This window comes from Procambarus clarkii, chromosome 25, assembly GCF_040958095.1.
Source record: "Procambarus clarkii isolate CNS0578487 chromosome 25, FALCON_Pclarkii_2.0, whole genome shotgun sequence".
In the NCBI taxonomy this organism is placed as follows: Eukaryota; Metazoa; Arthropoda; class Malacostraca; order Decapoda; family Cambaridae; genus Procambarus; species Procambarus clarkii.
Genome location: NC_091174.1, coordinates 28,545,495 through 28,565,375, shown reverse-complemented (window position 1 = coordinate 28,565,375; position 19,881 = coordinate 28,545,495). Strand labels below are relative to the sequence as shown.

Sequence of the window (19,881 nt, the reverse complement as noted above, 5' to 3'; positions counted from 1 at the left end):
GTCTGTGGGCCAGGAGCTGTCGTCTGTGGGCCAGGAGCTGTCGTCTGTGGGCCAGGAGCTGTCGTCTGTGGGTCAGGAGCTGTCGTCTGTGGGCCAGGAACTGTCGTCTGTGGGCCAGGAGCAGTCGTCTGTGGGCCAGGAGCTGTCGTCTGCGGGACAGGAGGAATCGTCTGTGGGCCAGGAGCAGTCGTCTGTGGGTCAGTAGCTATCGGCTGTGGTCAGGAGCTATCGTCTGTAGTCAGGACCTGTCGTCTGTGGGTCAGTAGCTATCGTCTGTGGTCAGGAGCTATCGTCTGTGGTCAGGACTTGTCGTCTGTGGGTCAGTAGCTATCGGCTGTGGTCAGGAGCTATCGTCTGTAGTCAGGACCTGTCGTCTGTGGGTCAGTAGCTATCGGCTGTGGTCAGGAGCTATCGTCTGTGGTCAGGACCTGTCGTCTGTGGGTCAGTAGCTATCGGCTGTGGTCAGGAGCTATCGTCTGTAGTCAGGACCTGTCGTCTGTGGTCAGGAGCTATCGTCTGTGGTCAGGACCTGTCGTCGGTGGGTCAGTAGCTATCGGCTGTGGTCAGGAGCTATCGTCTGTGGGCCAGGAGCAGTCGTTTGTGGGCCAGGAGCTGTCGTCTGTGGGCCAGAAGCTGTTGTCTGTGGGCAAGGAGCTGTCGTCTGTGGGCCAGGAGCTGTCGTCTGTGGGCCAGGAGCAGTCGTCTGTGGGCCAGGAGCAGTCGTCTGTGGGCCAGGAGCTGTCGTCTGTGGGCTAGGAGCTGTCGTCTGTGGGCCAGGAGCAGTCGTCTGTGGGCCAGGAGCTGTCGTCTGTGGGCCAGGAGCTGTCGTCTGTGGGCCAGGAGCAGTCGTCTGTGGGCCAGGAGCAGTCGTCTGTGGGCCAGGAGCTGTCGTCTGTGGGCCAGGAGCAGTCGTCTGTGGGACAGGAGCTGTCGTCTGTGGGCCAGGAGCTGTCGTCTGTGGGCCAGGAGCTGTCGTCTGTGGGCCAGGAACAGTCGTCTGTGGGCCAGGAGCAGTCGTCTGTGGGCCAGGAGCAGTCGTCTGTGGGCCAGGAGCTGTCGTCTGTGGGCCAGGAGCAGTCGTCTGTGGGCCAGGAGCTGTCGTCTGTGGGCCAGGAGCTGTCGTCTGTGGGCCAGGAGCAGTCGTCTGTGGGACAGGAGCTGTCGTCTGTGGGCCAGGAGCTGTCGTCTGTGGGCCAGGAGCAGTCGTCTGTGGGCCAGGAGCAGTCGTCTGTGGGCCAGGAGCTGTCGTCTGCGGGACAGGAGGAATCGTCTGTGGGCCAGGAGCAGTCGTCTGTGGGCCAGGAGCAGTCGTGTGTGAGTCAGGAGCAGTCGTCTGTGGGCCAGGAGCTGTCGTCTGCGGGACAGGAGGAATCGTCTGTGGGCCAGGAGCAGTCGTCTGTGGGCCAGGAGCAGTCGTGTGTGAGTCAGGAGCAGTCGTCTGTGAGTCAGGAGCAGTCGTCTGTGGGCCAGGAGCAGTCGTCTGTGGGCCAGGAGCTGTCGTCTGCGGGACAGGAGGAATCGTCTGTGGGCCAGGAGCAGTCGTCTGTGGGCCAGGAGCAGTCGTGTGTGAGTCAGGAGCAGTCGTCTGTGGGCCAGGAGCTGTCGTCTGCGGGACAGGAGGAATCGTCTGTGGGCCAGGAGCAGTCGTCTGTGGGCCAGGAGCAGTCGTGTGTGAGTCAGGAGCAGTCGTCTGTGAGTCAGGAGCAGTCGTCTGTGAGTCAGGAACAGTCGTCTGTGAGTCAGAAACAGTCGTCTATGGGTCAGGAACTGTCGTGTGGGAGTCAGGAACTGTCGTCTGTGAGCCAGGAACAGTCGTCTATGGGTCTGGAACTGTCGTGTGGGAGTCAGGAACTGTCGTCTGTGAGCCAGGAACAGTCGTCTATGGGTCAGGAACTGTCGTGTGGGAGTCAGGAACTGTCGTCTGTGAGCCAGGAACAGTCGTCTATGGGTCAGGAACTGTCGTGTGGGAGTCAGGAACTGTCGTCTGTGTGCATCTGTTGTTGTCAGTGTGTCATCATCTATAGGAAGTGGTAAGGAGCAACAGCTGCAGAGTTAGGAGCTGTCACTAGTGAATAATAAGTAGTTACCAGTGTGAGAGAAGCTCTAACTAGTGAGCCAGGAGCAGTTGTTTTGGTAAGTAGCATTTGTCAGTTGATCAGGAGATGTTATCATTGTTTAAGAACCAATTATCATTGAGTTGGGATCAGTTATCAGTTGTACAGGAGCTGTGTTTTTGTGTCAGTAGCAGTCATCATTCAGCTGGGATCAGTCATCAGTTGGTCACTGGCTGTGTTTATTGTGTCAGTAGTAGTCATCAATGAGCTGGGATCAGTCATCAATGAGCTGGGATCAATCATCAGTTGGTCAGAGGCTGTGTTTATTATGTCAGTAACAGTCATCAATGAGCTGGGATCAGTCATCATTGAGCTGGGATCAATCATCATTTGGTTTGGGGCTGTGTTTATTGTATCGGTAACAGTCATCATTGAGCTAGGATCAGTCATCAGTAGGTCGGAGGCTGTGTTTATTGTGTCAGTAGCAGTCATCAATGAGCTGAGAGCAATCATCATTGAGCTGGGATCATTCATCATTGAGCTGAGATCATTCATCATTGACCTGGTATCAGTCATCATTAAGTTGGGATCAGTTATCTTTGAGCTGGGATCATTCATTAATGAGCCGGGATCATTCATCATTGAGTTGGGATCATTCATCATTGAGCTGGGATCCGTCATCATTGAGCTGGGATCAGTCATCAGTTGGTTCGGAGCTGTGCATATTGTGTCATTAGCAGTCATCATTGAGCTGGGATCATTTATCAGTTGGTCAAGGGCTGTCCCTATTGTGTCTGTAGCAGTCATCAGTTGGTCAGGAGCTGTCCTTATTTTTCAGTAGCAATTATCATTGAGGTCGGATCAGTCATCACTTGGTCAGGAGCGGTCATCTACTGCCCCCACGAGGATCCATCCAGCGCATAGGTTCGAACCCTCATCGAGCATCTTGTGGATGTGTTCATTTGATATATCACGTTATTGAGATTTCTGTGTGTACTGAATTACATCAGAGGTAGAACTATTTGGTCGACAGAGCCCGAGTGTCGGAAAACCCGACACCATTTAATAATATTACAGTACATGCGATTTGCAGATAACATTGCTGTTGTGTTATATACACAAGTTACCCATAGAAAATGTAGCTTGTAGTGGAATTTTCCATCAATAGAAAACGGGATATCATTGCCACATAGTACGATAAATTCACCAGCTATTCTGTTGGGAATTATTCTTAAATACATTAGTCTTTGGACTTTTAATATCATAAAAACATCTCATTTGAATTAACTTAATTTTCAGTATCAAAATAGAGTAAATGTGACCCTTCTATCACTTACTGACATCTGGACAAAGTAAGCCAGTAGCGTCAGTCAGTAGGGAGTGGTCAGCCATTGTTTGTTAAGACCAGAGGCGTAGGGGAGCAAATTCAGCTCCTATAATTTCTCTTGGACGAAGTGTTATGGAGATCAAAGTGTTCTACCATCATCAACACGCTGTCAACATAAACAAGGGAAGTGTCCTTCTGAAACCCGTTTATCTAATTATTTCTGGCCAGTTAATGTTAGGTAGATATTGGGCGAACCGGTTAGGATGTGAACTAGCCTCATTATAAAGGTAATTAAGCGTTGGTCCTTATTATTTAATATACAGTGTTTTCTCTGATATAGCTGTCATATATTAGGATTCCGGCATTATAGCTAGTGCCCTTTGACAGGACAAGAAGAGGAAGCAAGGCTTGATACAACAGTTACATGGGTGATGGAAGCTAGCCTCATACGAGGATAATTTGGTGTCTACATCCCAGTTATACCTGGTGGACTAAGCCGGCTGTACAATAAGATAAGGCACCACCAATTTATTACTAATATATGTAGTTAATACTGTAGTTTGATTGGCTGCATATATATAAATTTAATATAAACCCCCCTAATGTGTAAGGATCGATTTGTGAGATTATTGCAGAAATACAGTCCACTTAACATCGTACTAATTGCTATCGAAATATATAAATTAACGTAAATATAAATTCTATATAAATTCATATAAATTAAATAAATATAAATCTCACAGGTCCGTTCCCACACAGAGTGCATGGAGGGAATTGTGTGAAATCCCTTTTAGGCTTCAGTGGAAGCCTCAGGACCCTCGCGGGGGCAGTAGCACTCCAGAATGTTTGCCAGTAGCAAACATCCAGCGCAAAGGTTCGAACCCTTATCAAGGCCCTTGTAGATTTGTTCAATAATAGTCATATGAACAAAAATGGAAACTCCAATTACCTGATCGTAGATCTTACTCCACTCATTGTATTTAGCGATAAGCTGATAGGGATCCTGGCCGGGTTGACGGAACTCTGCCAGAACCTTACCAGTAATCTCCTCCATCTCGCTCTTGCTGCTCATCTGCAGCATTAAAGAAAATAACGTCATCATTTTGGAAATAAAATGTCATTTCAGATAAAAAAAAGCTTCAAGAAATTAAATTGCACTTGTTATATACATCTGGTCCAGGATGGTTATATACATCTGGTCCAGGATGGTTATATACATCTGGTCCAGGATGCTTATATACATCTGGTCCAGGATGGTTATATACATCTGGTCCAGAATGGTTATATAAAATTATAATATATGGACTATATTATTATAAAATCCATAAGTCATATGTTTCAGAGCCACAAACATTTTTTCTGGTCCTTATGAATCTATGAATGATATTGTATGTTGGAGTAAATTTCCCCCACATCTTTTTTGGTCCTACGAACCAGTATAGTCGAAAGTAGACTATCCAAAAAACAGACCAGTATACTCAATAGAATTACGGCAGTAGGATACCTGCCATACACATAACCATATGCGGCAGTACGATACCTGCCACACATAATCATATACGGCAGGAGGATACCTGCCACGTATAAAATTCTCGGCAGTAGGATACCTGCGACACACACATAACCATATACGGCAGTAGGATACCTGTCACATATAACATTTACTGCAGTAGGATACCTTCCACATATCAAATTCACGGCAATAGGGTACCTGCCTCATATAATCGTGACTGTATTCCTAGACTATATAAACTGTATGTAGACTCTATATAAACAAAATCATAAAATCCAGAAATATAGCACTACCCTGTTGACCAAACCACTCACTAGGTAGTGAAGGGACGACGACGTTTCGGGCCGTCCTGGACCATTCTCACAATCGACTTAAGAATGGTCCAGGACGGACCGAACGTCGTCGTCCCTTCACTTTCTAGTGTGTGTGGTTTGGTCAACACATTTGAGCCACGTTATTGTGACTCTTCGTATGCATATCACTACCCTGAATTTCCACAATTAGGATTTTATTGTAATATATAGGCAACCCATATTGGGTAGGATTTTAGACTGGAATTGTACTAAATCATGTACAACTCCAGCCTAACTTATTATTATTAGTCAACCTAGTTAAGTAGAATTACTATTAGACTAGCACTGTACCAAGCAGTACAACCTAGTCAATATTTATTATTGTGCAGACCCAAATCAGGGTGGGAATAATTATTTACATAAATTGTGTTTACATATCTTATTATATTTTACTGTGTTCATCTTTGAGTGTTACTAGGTGTCTCTATACCAACCAACGGCGAACGAGGACCAACTGGCAGTATCACCTGTAGAGACACCAATGTACCACTCCTATCTTATATATATATTTCATGTTTAGGTAGGTTGCTAACCTCTACAAGAGGTACGATGTCATAGCCGAACAAAGAATTAAATATTAGGCTATCAATAACTGTACCTGTTTCACGTATATATGAACAAGTACTATAGCTGTCAATAATAACTATAATCTCCACAGGAGGTAGAATTTATATAGCCCAGTGTAGGAATTAAATCTAAGAAATCTAAGATCACTACACGGGGTCTATTAGACCAGGGATCACAGAGAACGTTCATCATTCAACATCTGGCTAACAAGTTGAAACTTAAACCCTTGCATAAAGTGAAACTGAACATAACAGGATACCTGACTGGAATACTAGACCTCAAGAATATACAGAAGTACAACCACTAGTATGCCTAGGCAGTTATGTCCGACCTGTCCAGGCCATAGTAGTTGATCATATCCCATTTGACCTAAATGTTAAGGGTCTAGGGAACACAGCCAGATTCCTACAGAAAAATGGAGTCAAACTGGCAGACAGCAAGATAACATCTGACTGCCTCACCGATGTAAGTCTATTAGTAGGGGTAGACTATTATTACCAGTTATTACTGGACAGACAAGACAACAGGGAATGAACCTGTTAAGGTCAGCAGGGGCTATTTGCTTACAGGTACAGTCTTAAACCTGAAGAAGCCTATGCCTGCTAACAACCAATACTAATCAGAAATCAGATTGTCAGCTGCAATAAATTTCCAGACATTGAGGACAAGGGAGAATACAGTTGACTAAATAAATTAAAGATTGAGTCTGGTATATTTATTATTAGCCGAGATAGTTTCTATGGATCTTAGTGGATAACTAGTAGTCAGTGGCCTAAACCGGCTGCAGGTCACCACGACAAATGCCACTGACCCACTGTAGCTCCAGAACTATTCTTAACGGTAATAACTGACCACATTCAGTCCTCTACGCATCTACAGTACTTTCGGATAAGTCTTCCAGAGAAGACCGCATCTACTGTTCCTTCAGGTAAGTCTTCCAGAGAAGACCGCGTTTATAATACCTTCGCGTAACTCTTCCAGAGAAGACCGCATTTACAGTACCTTCAGGTACGTCTTCAGAAGAGAAGACCACATCTACAATGCCTTCGTGTAAGTTTTCACAAGAAGATCACAGTTATCCCAAATCTCGCTGGACTAGGATTTAGTAATCCACTTAATGAAATATTACCTGCAGGCTTGTATCAGTCTTGTTTGGAGCTGCTGCTTCTTTGTCATTTCTACCCTTAAGCATTCTTAGAGACGTTTGAAGAAGCACCTTAGCACAAGCAAAATTTGAATTTGCAATAGCCTGTAAGTGAACAATTACCAGAGGACTACCAATAGTGAAACTAATAGTTTCTCACCACATAATAAACACATAATATTCCTTTTAGTTATTATATGCTTAGTTATACGTCAAGAGGGTTATAACACTGTAACTTAACTTGTATAAACCGAGCAGATCTACTGCTCACCAATAATTTTGAGGTTGCTATATGTGCTAAGTACTACCTCAAGAGGGTTACAGCTCTGTAACTAAACAGGTATAAACCGAGCAGGTCTACTGCTCACCAATAATTTTTAGGTTGCCATATGTGCTTAGTTATACCTCAAGAGGGTTATAGAACTGTAGCCTAATATATAATTAGCATTAACCCTCTACTTATGTAGATTTGGGAAATTAGTTAGGGTTAGCAAAGTACCAGTTGAATCTGTACTCACTAAAGAAATACAGCTGACTACATTCATTGAGACTGATACCAAAATACTCAGTTCTCTGCAGTAAATAGAATTTAGCTAGGTTAGAAATTTAGTTATCATTATAAAACAGCCTAAAATACCCGTCCAACAAGGACTGTACCTTAATCGAAATTTAATTTTGCTTCAATACAGAGAATTCCTCGTTCGAGGTTGAGGTGATCTTATGAGTCTCCAATGATGAGTTAATATCTAGTAACTCAACCAGTTACAAGTCACAGCGAACCTAGTCAATGACCTCACTGTAGATTCGGAGTCTCCTTGAACTCAAAGGGACATAAAGAATAATACATTAATCATTAAGTAGATGTATCCATGATGACACAATAATGACTTAATTCCATACCAGTATATATATATATATATATATATATATATATATATATATATATATATATATATATATATATATATATATATATATATATATATATATATATATATATATATATATATATATATATATATATATATATATATATATATATATATATATATATATATATATATATATATATATATATATATATTATATATATATATATTATATATATATATATTATATATATATATATTATATATATATATATATATATATATATATATATATATATATATATATATATATATGTATATATATATATATATATATATATATATATATATGTGTGTGTGTGTGTGTGTGTATATCACGAAAATAAACACGTGATTAAAAATGTGACAATGTCAGACCACGGAGGAAAAATGAAACAGGAATTTCCTTAAGTACTTTCGTATATTAATACATCTTCAGAAGGAGTGATTTTACAGATCGAGTGATGGGTATAAATGGGCAGGAGAGAATGGTGAAGTGAGGTGAGGTACAATACGTGGACAGCGCAGACGGCCCATTGGCCCATCAGATGCAGCCAATTGGCCCATCTGATGTAGCACAATGGCCCATCTCATACAGCACACATACACAGGCACAATACATAGATAATTATAGCATAAAATGGTAAATATATACAATGAATTAGTGAGACAAATGCGTTCCAATGATCCTACTTAAATCGCCCTTTAACTGATCTATTAAAAATGGATCTAAGTTATATAGACCACTGCTAATATTCAAATTACTTTCTTTTGTGATCTGTATCAAAGCAGATTCAATTATGTTTCTGTTATAGGTGCTTTTACAATTTGTTATTGAAGAAGCACTCTCCCAATCAATTTGGTGAGCATTTTCTGACAAATGAACAAACAAAGCATTAGACAATTGGCCATGTCTTACAGAGTATTTATGTTGCGATATTCTACATTTTAAATCTTTAGATGTTTGCCCGACATAGAACTTATTACATTCTTTACAAGGTATTTTATAAATAACACAATTATCACTACGAGGGCTGTTCCTAACTAATAGCTTACCAACAGTGTTTTCGTAGCTAAACATTACATCTATATTAAAAAGTTTCAAGGCCTTGACAATATTCTCAAACCCAGAGAAATATGGTAAACATAACACATTCTTTGGGCGAATCCTTTCACTGCATACATTATTATAATATGTACGACGAGCTTTGTTACGGCAAACTTCCAAAAAATTCAGTGGGTAACAAAGCTTAAGACCAATCGAATCAATATTCTTAAACTCATCGTCTAAGAATTCTGGACTCACAACTCGAAGAGCTCTTAGATACATTGAAGAGAAAATTGACTTTTTCACATTGTATCTATGCCCTGAAAAATAATGAACATAAGATAAATTATTCGTAGGTTTTCTGTAAACACTAAACTTTAATGAAGAATCTTCCCTATGAATAAGCACATCTAAGAACATAAGAACATAAGAACATAAGAACAAAGGTAACTGCAGAAGGCCTATTGGCCCATACGAGGCAGCTCCTATTCTATAACCACCCAATCCCACTCATATACTTGTCCAACCCGTGCTTGAAACAATCGAGGGACCCCACCTCCACAATGTTACGCGGCAATTGGTTCCACAAATCAACAACCCTGTTACTGAACCAGTATTTACCCAAGTCTTTCCTAAATCTAAACTTATCCAATTTATATCCATTGTTTCGTGTTCTGTCCTGTGTTGATACTTTTAATACCCTATTAATATCCCCCCGGTTATGTCCATTTATCCACTTGTAAACCTCTATCATGTCACCCCTAACTCTTCGCCTTTCCAGTGAATGCAACTTAAGCTTTGTTAATCTTTCTTCATATGAAAGATTTCTAATTTGGGGAATTAACTTAGTCATCCTACGCTGGACACGTTCAAGTGAATTTATATCCATTCTATAATATGGCGACCAAAACTGAACTGCATAATCTAAATGGGGCCTAACTAGAGCAAGATATAGCTTGAGAACCACACCAGGTGTCTTGTTACTAACGCTGCGATTAATAAATCCAAGTGTCCGATTTGCCTTATTACGAACATTTATGCATTGATCCTTTTGTTTTAAATTCTTACTAATCATAACTCCCAGATCCCTTTCGCAATCCGACTTCGCAATCACAACACCATCTAGCTCGTATCTTGTAACTCTATCATCATTACCTAACCTCAGAACTTTACATTTATCAGCATTAAACTGCATCTGCCAATCCTTTGACCATTTCAAAACCCTATCTAGATCAACTTGAAGTGATAGTGAGTCCTCCTCCGAATTAATTTCCCTACCGATTTTCGTATCATCGGCAAATTTGCAAATGTTGCTACTCAAACCTGAATCTAAATCATTTATATATATTATAAACAACAGAGGTCCCAGGACAGAGCCTTGAGGCACTCCACTTACAACATTTTCCCACTCTGACTTGATTCCATTTATACTAACTCTCTGTTTCCTTTGGTATAGCCATGCCCTAATCCAGCTTAATATAGCACCCCCAATACCATGAGACTCTATTTTTTTAATCAGTCTTTCATGTGGCACTGTATCAAAAGCTTTGCTAAAGTCAAGGTATACAACATCGCAATCCTTACCACTATCAACTGCCTCAACAATGCTAGAATAAAAAGATAACAAATTTGTTAAACATGAACGGCCATTTATAAAACCATGTTGCGACTCAATTATTAATTTATGTTTTTCAAGATGAAGACGAATTTTATTTGCTATTATAGATTCGAGTAACTTTCCCACAATAGACGTTAGGCTAATTGGTCGATAGTTAGACGCAAGTGATCTATCTCCTTTCTTAAAAACTGGTATCACATTAGCAACTTTCCAAAACTCTGGCACTCTGCCTGACTCTATTGATTTATTAAATATGGTTGACAGTGGGTCACAAAGCTCCTCTTTGCATTCTTTAAGCACCCTAGCAAACACTTCATCCGGCCCTGGGGATTTGTTTGGTTTGAGTTTTACTATTTGTTTAAGAACATCCTCCCTGGTAACTGCTAAACTCGTCAACCTGTCCTCGTCCCCACCCACATAGACTTGTTCGGCTGAAGGCATATTGTTAAGTTCCTCTTTAGTAAATACAGATACAAAATATTTATTAAAAATACTACTCATCTCTTCATCACTATCTGTTATTTGACCTGTCTCAGTTTTTAATGGACCTATCCTTTCCCTAGTCTTAGTACGATATAACTGAAAAAACCCTTTAGGATTTGTCTTTGCTTGCCCTGCTATGCGAACTTCATAGTTTCTTTTTGCTTTCCTTATCTCTTTTTTAACATTTCTAACCAGTTGTACGAATTCCTGTTCTAAAGTGACCTCCCCATTTTTAATCCTTTTGTACCAAGCTCTCTTTTTACCTATAAGGTTCTTCAAATTCTTTGTTATCCACTTTGGGTCATTAGTATACGATCTATTCAATTTGTATGGTATACTACGTTCCTGTGCTTTGTTTAGAATATTCTTAAATAAGTTATATATTGAATCCACATCGAAATCCCCATTTAAGTCACCTATCGCTGGGTTCATGTCTCGCTCCAAGACCGGCCCACACCCCATACCCAAGCCATTCCAATCAATTTGACCCAAAAAATTTCTTAGGCTATTAAAATCAGCTTTTCGAAAATCTGGCACTTTAACAGAATTTTCTCCTACTGGTCTATTCCATTCTATGCTAAATCTGATTTCTTTGTGATCACTGCTCCCTAGCTCACTCCCTATTTCGATGTCATTAATTTGCGTTTCCCTGTTAGTTAACACTAAATCTAAAATATTATTTTCCCGTGTTGGTTCCTTAATGTGTTGCGTAAGAAAGCAATCGTCAATTAATTCTAGAAAATCTTCTGCTTGAAGAATGGCAAACATTTATCAATTTCAGTCTCCATAGTAAATTTTATGGAGGTGACTTGGTCATTAAGTTTGGCTACGAATTCGTCTGTGTTTACATCTGAAGGCCAAATACACAAGATATCATCAACATATCTAAACCATGGAATGATTCCAGGAGTTATTTTTGAAACAAATTTCTTTTCGAAGAATTCCATGTACAAGTTTGAAAGCAACGGCGATAGAGGATTCCCCATTGCCATTCCAAAAGTCTGTAAATAATACTCATTATTAAAGGTAAATTTACATTCTTTAATGCACAACTTAACAAGACTGACAATAATACCAGCAGAAAGAGATAAGACATGGCTCATTAGTTCACGAGCAAGATAATCGAGAATATCATCAACCGGTACCTTTGTGAACAAAGAACAAACGTCAAAACTGATTAACTTTACAACAGGAGTGACAGGAACACTATTTAATTTGTTAACTAATTCAAGAGAATTTGTCAAATGAGAAGAGAAATCTCCTCAAGGGGAAAAATCCCCTTGAGGACATCATCAAGTTCTTCAATAGCAGCTTGAGGAAGTTGTTAAGTAAACATAAAGATCTTCTTAATCAATTTACTACCTCATCACCTTCATTACCATATCTATATGGACTTGTTAAGACGCATAAACCTAACAATCCCATGAGACCTATCATCAGTTCTGTGGGATCCATTTCTTACAAACTCTCCAAATGGCTTACCAAAATCTTGTCCCCATTGTTAGGAACTATCTCCTCTTCTCATTTGACAAATTCTCTTGATTTAGTTAACAAATTGAATAGTGTTCCTGTCACTCCTGATGTAAAGTTAATAAGTTTTGACGTTTGTTCCTTGTTCACAAAGGTACCGGTCGATGATATTCTCGATTATCTTACTCGTGAACTAATGAGCCATGTTTTACCTCTTTCTGCTGGTATTATTGTCAGTCTTGTTAAGTTGTACATTAAAGAATGTAAATTTACCTTTAATAATGAGTATTATTTACAGACTTTTGGAATGGCAATGGGGAATCCTCTATCGCCGTTGCTTTCAAACTTGTACATGGAATTCTTCGAAAAGAAATTTGTTTCAAAAATAACTCCTGGAATCATTCCATGGTTTAGATATGTTGATGATATCTTGTGTATTTGGCCTTCAGATGTAAACACAGACGAATTTGTAGCCAAACATAATGACCAAGTCACCTCCATAAAATTTACTATGGAGACTGAAATTGATAAATGTTTGCCATTCTTAGATGTGCTTATTCATAGGGAAGATTCTTCATTAAAGTTTAGTGTTTACAGAAAACCTACGAATAATTTATCTTATGTTCATTATTTTTCAGGGCATAGATACAATGTGAAAAAGTCAATTTTCTCTTCAATGTATCTAAGAGCTCTTCGAGTTGTGAGTCCAGAATTCTTAGACGATGAGTTTAAGAATATTGATTCGATTGGTCTTAAGCTTTGTTACCCACTGAATTTTTTGGAAGTTTGCCGTAACAAAGCTCGTCGTACATATTATAATAATGTATGCAGTGAAAGGATTCGCCCAAAGAATGTGTTATGTTTACCATATTTCTCTGGGTTTGAGAATATTGTCAAGGCCTTGAAACTTATACATAATGAAATGGATAGCAATATCATTTCATAAGAAAAAAAGATTGAAAAATAGATAAATTCAGGAAAACTTGGATTATTATGCAAACCGGGCCTTGCATAGTAGGCTAAGAAGTGCTTTCTGGCTACTAGGTACGTCATATATATATATATATATATATATATATATATATATATATATATCTTTATGTTGTACCTAGTAGCCAGAACGTCGTACTCGGCCTATTATGCAAGGCCCGGTTTGCATAATAATCCAAGTTTTCCTGTATTTATATATTTTTCAATCTTTTTATCTTATGAAATGATAATGCTATCCATTTCATTATGTATGAGTTAATTTTGTATAAATTTGAGTTAAAACTAACGAAGATATATGACCGAACGTAACCAACCCTACCTGACCTAACCTAACCTATCTTAACCTAACCTAAATTAACACAATTAAGTCATTAATTTTTGTTCCTAATATAATATAATAATAATAATTGAAATAAACTAATTGGAAAAAAATTATTGAAAATGAAGAAAATTACTTGGCCTATTAGGCAAATCGGGCCCTGCATAGTAGGCCGAGAAGTGCGTTCTGGCTACTAGGTATGACATACATACATACATGGACATACATGGACATATATATATATATATATATATATATATATATATATATATATATATATATATATATATATATATATATATAATAATTTTTTTTAATTGTCTGACGCCTGAACGCGTTTCGTAATGCTTATTACATTTTCAAATACTTAATTTACACACAGATTCATCGAACTTATATTCATATTGGGTGAGGTTAACAAACCTCACCCAATTAACAAAGTTTTGGGTGAGGTTAACAAACTTATGGCCAAACATAAGACTGAACACGAAACAATGGGTATAAATTTGATATGAGAACTGAAGAAGCCTATTGGCCCATACTTCCTCTTGCTGCTTCCATATTTGTTCAGGGTCTTGAAGTGGGTAGAATATTATTGTGCATTAATTGGCTGTTGATTGCTGGTGTTGACTTTTTGATGTGTAGTGCCTCACTGATGTCGTGCCGCCTGCTATCACTGTACCTATCGATGATTTCTGTGTTGTTTATTACGATGGCCCGGAAAGTGGAGTTGGAGATCCTATTGGATGACATATTCGACCTCGAGAAGGAAAAGAAGGTTACCACTAAAGACACCTTGCAAGCAGAACTTATTGCAGAAGGAGGAAAGATTCGAGGTACCTACAGAAGCACCATACTCTCCCCCGAACTAAAAGCGGGAGCTAAGAGCCTGCGTGACAACAAGGAGATAGTCGTCAGGGGAGGTGACAAGTCGCCAATATACGTTATTCTTAGAAAAGACGAATATCTGACGAAAATGAACCTCATACTCACTGACCAAGCCAAATTCCAAAGGGTAGCAAAGGACACTACAGCCGAATTGAAAATGAAGTTAAACAGATTGATTGAAACTGTGAGTGCCAAGAAATCCGGACTCCACCTGCCAAAAGTTGTTGGGGAATACAAACTTGGGTATGCCTATGGAAATGTCAAGACCCACAAGCCTTGAAACCCACTTCGGCCAATCATCAGATACCCACACCCACATACAGACTGGCTAAACGACTCAACGGGTTGCTGAATCCTTACGTACCTTGTGCTTTCAGCCTAAAGTTTCCCAAGGAATTTGTTGACCTACTGCGGGGAGCGCCGGCCACGGGGATAAGAGCCTCGTTGGATAAGTATGAGGATGAGGATGGATGAACTTCTAAGAGAAGTTCCGGATCAGCCGGGCTGTGGTGGGTATGTGGCCCTACGGGCCGCTCCTAGCAACAGCCTGGTGGACCAAACTCTCACAAGTCAACCCTGGCCTCGGGCCGGGCTTGGGGAGTAGAAAAACTCCCAGAACCCCATCAAGCGGGTATCAAGCAGAATGTAGAGTCACAATTTACGAACGTGCCGGTGGACGAAACAATCCGGATGATAGCAGACAGTGTATCGTGACCCAGCTTGAACTCCTCTTGACATGCCAGAAAACACACTGAGGAAACTACTTCAAGCCTGCACTAAAGAGGCACCCTTCTTGAGCCCAGATGGGCACATGTATAAGCAAATAGATGGGGTCGCCATGGGTTCCCCCCTAGGTGTCCTCTTATGTCATTATGTCCACGAATAACGGGCTTGCCGAAAAAGTCTCCCATTCAAACTATCACTAATGGAGTAACCTCATTCATCTTTGCCAACATACAAGGACTGAAAACAAGAACAAACAACAAAGTACAGTTCATAAATGGCCTCCTCACGGAGTCAAAGGCAGTATTTGGAGCTTTCACAGAAACCCATGCAGGGGAATTGTTGGACAGTGAGATCTGGATTCCAGGATATAACCTATACAGGTGTGATAGGAAAATTAGGTCACATGGAGGAGTGGGTCTGTATATTAGGGAAGACCTTGTATGCTCGGAGCTCCTAAACGTTACAAATGAGGTGGTAGAGGTACTGGGATTAAAAATAGAGAGAATAAATTTAGTGATTATTCTAATATACAAACCGCCAGATGCAACGGCTGAAGAATTCACAGAACAGATAAGCAAAATAGAGAATAGCCTTGATAATTTGGAGAACCCGATACCTGATATTATCTTCCTAGGTGACTTCAACTTGCCTAGTCTCAGATGGATAATAGCAAACAATAATATTATACCAGGAAATCTATCAGGACCTAACCAACCACAGATTAGAGAACTACTTAGATTCTGTGACAAATTTTCACTCAATCAGCAGATATCGGAGCCAACGAGAAATGAAAATATTCTAGATCTGGTCTTTACGAACAATGAAGACATTATCAGAGACATTACGATATCAGATACCACATACTCAGATCACAAACTCATTGAAGTGCAAACGACCATCAATACTCAGAATAGACCTAAAACGTTGATAAAGCGAGAGGGGCTATTCAGTAAATTCAATTTTAATAATAAAAGGATAGACTGGGAGATAATAAACAGGGAACTTACAAACATTCCATGCGGAACTGATCTAAGTAATACAAGTCCTACAGAATGAATAGAAAAACTGACTTCAGAAGCGTATCAAGTCTGTCTGAAACATGTTCTTACGCAACACATTAAGGAACCAACACGGGAAAATAATATTTTAGATTTAGTGTTAACTAACAGGGAAACACAAATTAATGACATCGAAATAGGGAGTGAGCTAGGGAACAGTGATCACAAAGAAATCAGATTTAGCATAGAATGGAATAGACCAGTAGGAGAAAATTCTGTTAAAGTGCCAGATTTTCGAAAAGCTGATTTTAATAGCCTAAGAAATTTTTTGGGTCAAATTGATTGGAAAGTCTTGGGTATGGGGAGTGGGCCGGTCTTGGAGCGAGACATGAACCCAGCGATAGGTGACTTAAATGGGGATTTCGATGTGGATTCAATATATAACTTATTTAAGAATATTCTAAACAAAGCACAGGAACGTAGTATACCATACAAATTGAATAGATCGAATACTAATGACCCAAAGTGGATAACAACGAATTTAAAGAACCTTATAGGTAAAAAGAGAGCTTGTTACAAAAGGATTAAAAATGGGGAGGTCACTTTAGAACAGGAATTCGTACAACTGATTAGAAATGTTAAAAAAGAGATAAGGAAAGCAAAATGAAACTATGAAGTTCGCATAGCAGGGCAAGCAAAGACAAATCCTAAAGGGTTTTTTCAGTTATATCGTACTAAGACTAGGGAAAGGATAGGTCCATTAAAAACTGAGACAGGTCAAATAACAGATAGTGATGAAGAGATGAGTAGTATTTTTAATAAATATTTTGTATCTGTATTTACTAAAGAGGAACTTAACAATATGCCTTCAGCCGAACAAGTCTATGTGGGTGGGGACGAGGACAGGTTGACAAGTTTAGCAGTTACCAGGGAGGATGTTCTTAAACAAATAGTAAAACTCAAACCAAACAAATCCCCAGGGCCGGATGAAGTGTTTGCCAGGGTGCTTAAAGAATGCAAAGAGGAGCTTTGCGACCCACTGTCAACCATATTTAATAAATCAATAGAGTCAGGCAGAGTGCTAGAGTTTTGGAAAGTTGCTAATGTGATACCAGTTTTTAAGAAAGGAGATAGATCACTTGCGTCTAACTATCGACCAATTAGCCTAACGTCTATTGTGGGAAAGTTACTCGAATCTATAATAGCAAATAAAATTCGTCTTCATCTTGAAAAACATAAATTAATAATTGAGTCGCAACATGGTTTTATAAATGGCTGTTCATGTTTAACAAATTTGTTATATTTTTATTCTAGCATAGTTGAGGCAGTTGATAGTGGTAAGGATTGTGATGTTGTGTACCTTGACTTTAGCAAAGCTTTTGATGCAGTGCCACATGAAAGACTGATTAAAAAGATAGAGTCTCATGGTATTGGGGGTGCTATATTAAGCTGGATTAGGGCATGGCTATACCAAAGGAAACAGAGAGTTAGTATAAATGGAATCAAGTCAGAGTGGGAAAATGTTGTAAGTAGAGTGCCTCAAGGCTCTGTCCTGGGACCTCTGTTGTTTATAATATATATAAATGATTTAGATTCAGGTTTGAGTAGCAACATTTGCAAATTTGCCGATGATACGAAAATCGGTAGGGATATTAATTCGGAAGAGGACTCACTATTACTTCAAGTTGATCTAGATAGGGTTTTGAAATGGTCAAAGGATTGGCAGATGCAGTTTAATGCTGATAAATGTAAAGTTCTGAGGTTAGGTAATGATGATAGAGTTACAAGATACGAGCTAGATGGTGTTGAGATTGCAAAGTCGGATTGCGAAAGGGATCTGGGAGTTGTGATTAGTAAGAATTTAAAACAAAAGGATCAATGCATAAATGTTCGTAATAAGGCAAATCGGACACTTGGATTTATTAATCGCAGCGTTAGTAACAAGACACCTGGTGTGGTTCTCAAGCTATATCTTGCTCTAGTTAGGCCCCATTTAGATTATGCAGTTCAGTTTTGGTCGCCATATTATAGAATGGATATAAATTCACTTGAACGTGTCCAGCGTAGGATGACTAAGTTAATTCCCCAAATTAGAAATCTTTCATATGAAGAAAGATTAACAAAGCTTAAGTTGCATTCACTGCAAAGGCGAAGAGTTAGGGGTGACATGATAGAGGTTTACAAGTGGGTGAATGGACATAACAAAGGGGATATTAATAGGGTATTAAAAGTATCAACACAAGACAGACCACGAAACAATGGGTATAAATTGGATAAGTTTAGATTTAGGAAAGACTTGGGTAAATACTGGTTCAGTAACAGGGTTGTTGATTTGTGGAACCAATTACCGCGTAACGTGCTGGAGGTGGGGTCCCTCGATTGTTTCAAGCGCAGGTTGGACAAGTATATGAGTGGGATTGGGTGGTTATAAATAGGAGCTGCCTCGTATGGGCCAATAGGCCTTCTGCAGTTGCCTTTGTTCTTATGTTCTTATGTTCCTTTGAGGAAAGCCAGAAAGAGATCTAACGTAGAAAGAGAACGCAGACGACACTATAAACGCAGGAAAAAAATAACGGAACTGCTTATGCAGACACGAATTTCCCATCAAAGAAGAAATAATTTAAATAGGGAGATTGAAGAAATCGAGCGGAAATTGAAACACTCATATGAAACTGAAGAAAGGCAGTTAGAACAGAAAGCAATTCAGGAAATGAAGAAAAATCCAAAATATTTCTTCTCATATGCGAAATCAAAAGCAAACACCACTGCCAGTATTGGACCTATTCGTACAAGTGAAGGTTCATACACAGAGGATGACAAAGAAATTAGTGAAATCCTAAAAAAGCAGTATGAGGACATGTTTAGCACTCCAATATACAACATGAAGGTGGAAGATCCAGAGAATTTCTTTATGCGGGATATTCAAACCCTGTAAATATAACTGATATAAACACGAGCGCACTAAATTTTGAAAAAGAAATTGAAAACATGCCCATGCACTCGGCCCCAGGTCCAGACTCATGGAATTCAATATTTATAAAGAAATGCAAAGTGCCGGTAGCACAGACACTCAGTATAGTGTGGAGAAAGAGCTTGGACACGGGGGAGATACCAGATGCACTTAAAGTAGCAGACATAGCCCCTCTACACAAGGGAGGGTGCAAAGCATTGGCAAAAAATTATAGACCAGTTGCACTAACATGGCACATCATAAAAGTATTTGAGAGAGTGATTAGGAGTCAGGTCACCAATTTCATGGAGACCAATGACCTTCACAACCCAGGCCAACATGGATTTCGAGCGGGAAGATCATGCCTCTCACAGCTACTTGAGCACTACGAGAAAGTCACTGAGGCATTAGAAGAAAAACAGAATGCTGATGTGATATACACGGACTTCGCAAAGGCTTTCGATAAATGTGACCATGGCGTGATAGCACACAAAATGAAGTCAATGGGAATAACCGGTAAAGTAG

The 19,881-nt window shown here is 39.7% G+C and overlaps 1 protein-coding gene across 1 annotated transcript in view; it reads right to left on the bottom strand.

Annotated features, from left to right (window-relative positions):
- The window catches only part of LOC138368654 (methyltransferase-like protein 27), a 134,708-nt gene that overhangs the window by 90,461 nt on the left and 24,366 nt on the right, over positions 1-19,881 (bottom strand). Inside the window, exon 2 of the mRNA XM_069331370.1 lies at positions 4,331-4,453. Coding sequence (XP_069187471.1) covers positions 4,331-4,453 — 123 coding nt within the window. The remainder of the gene's footprint in view (positions 1-4,330; positions 4,454-19,881) is intronic.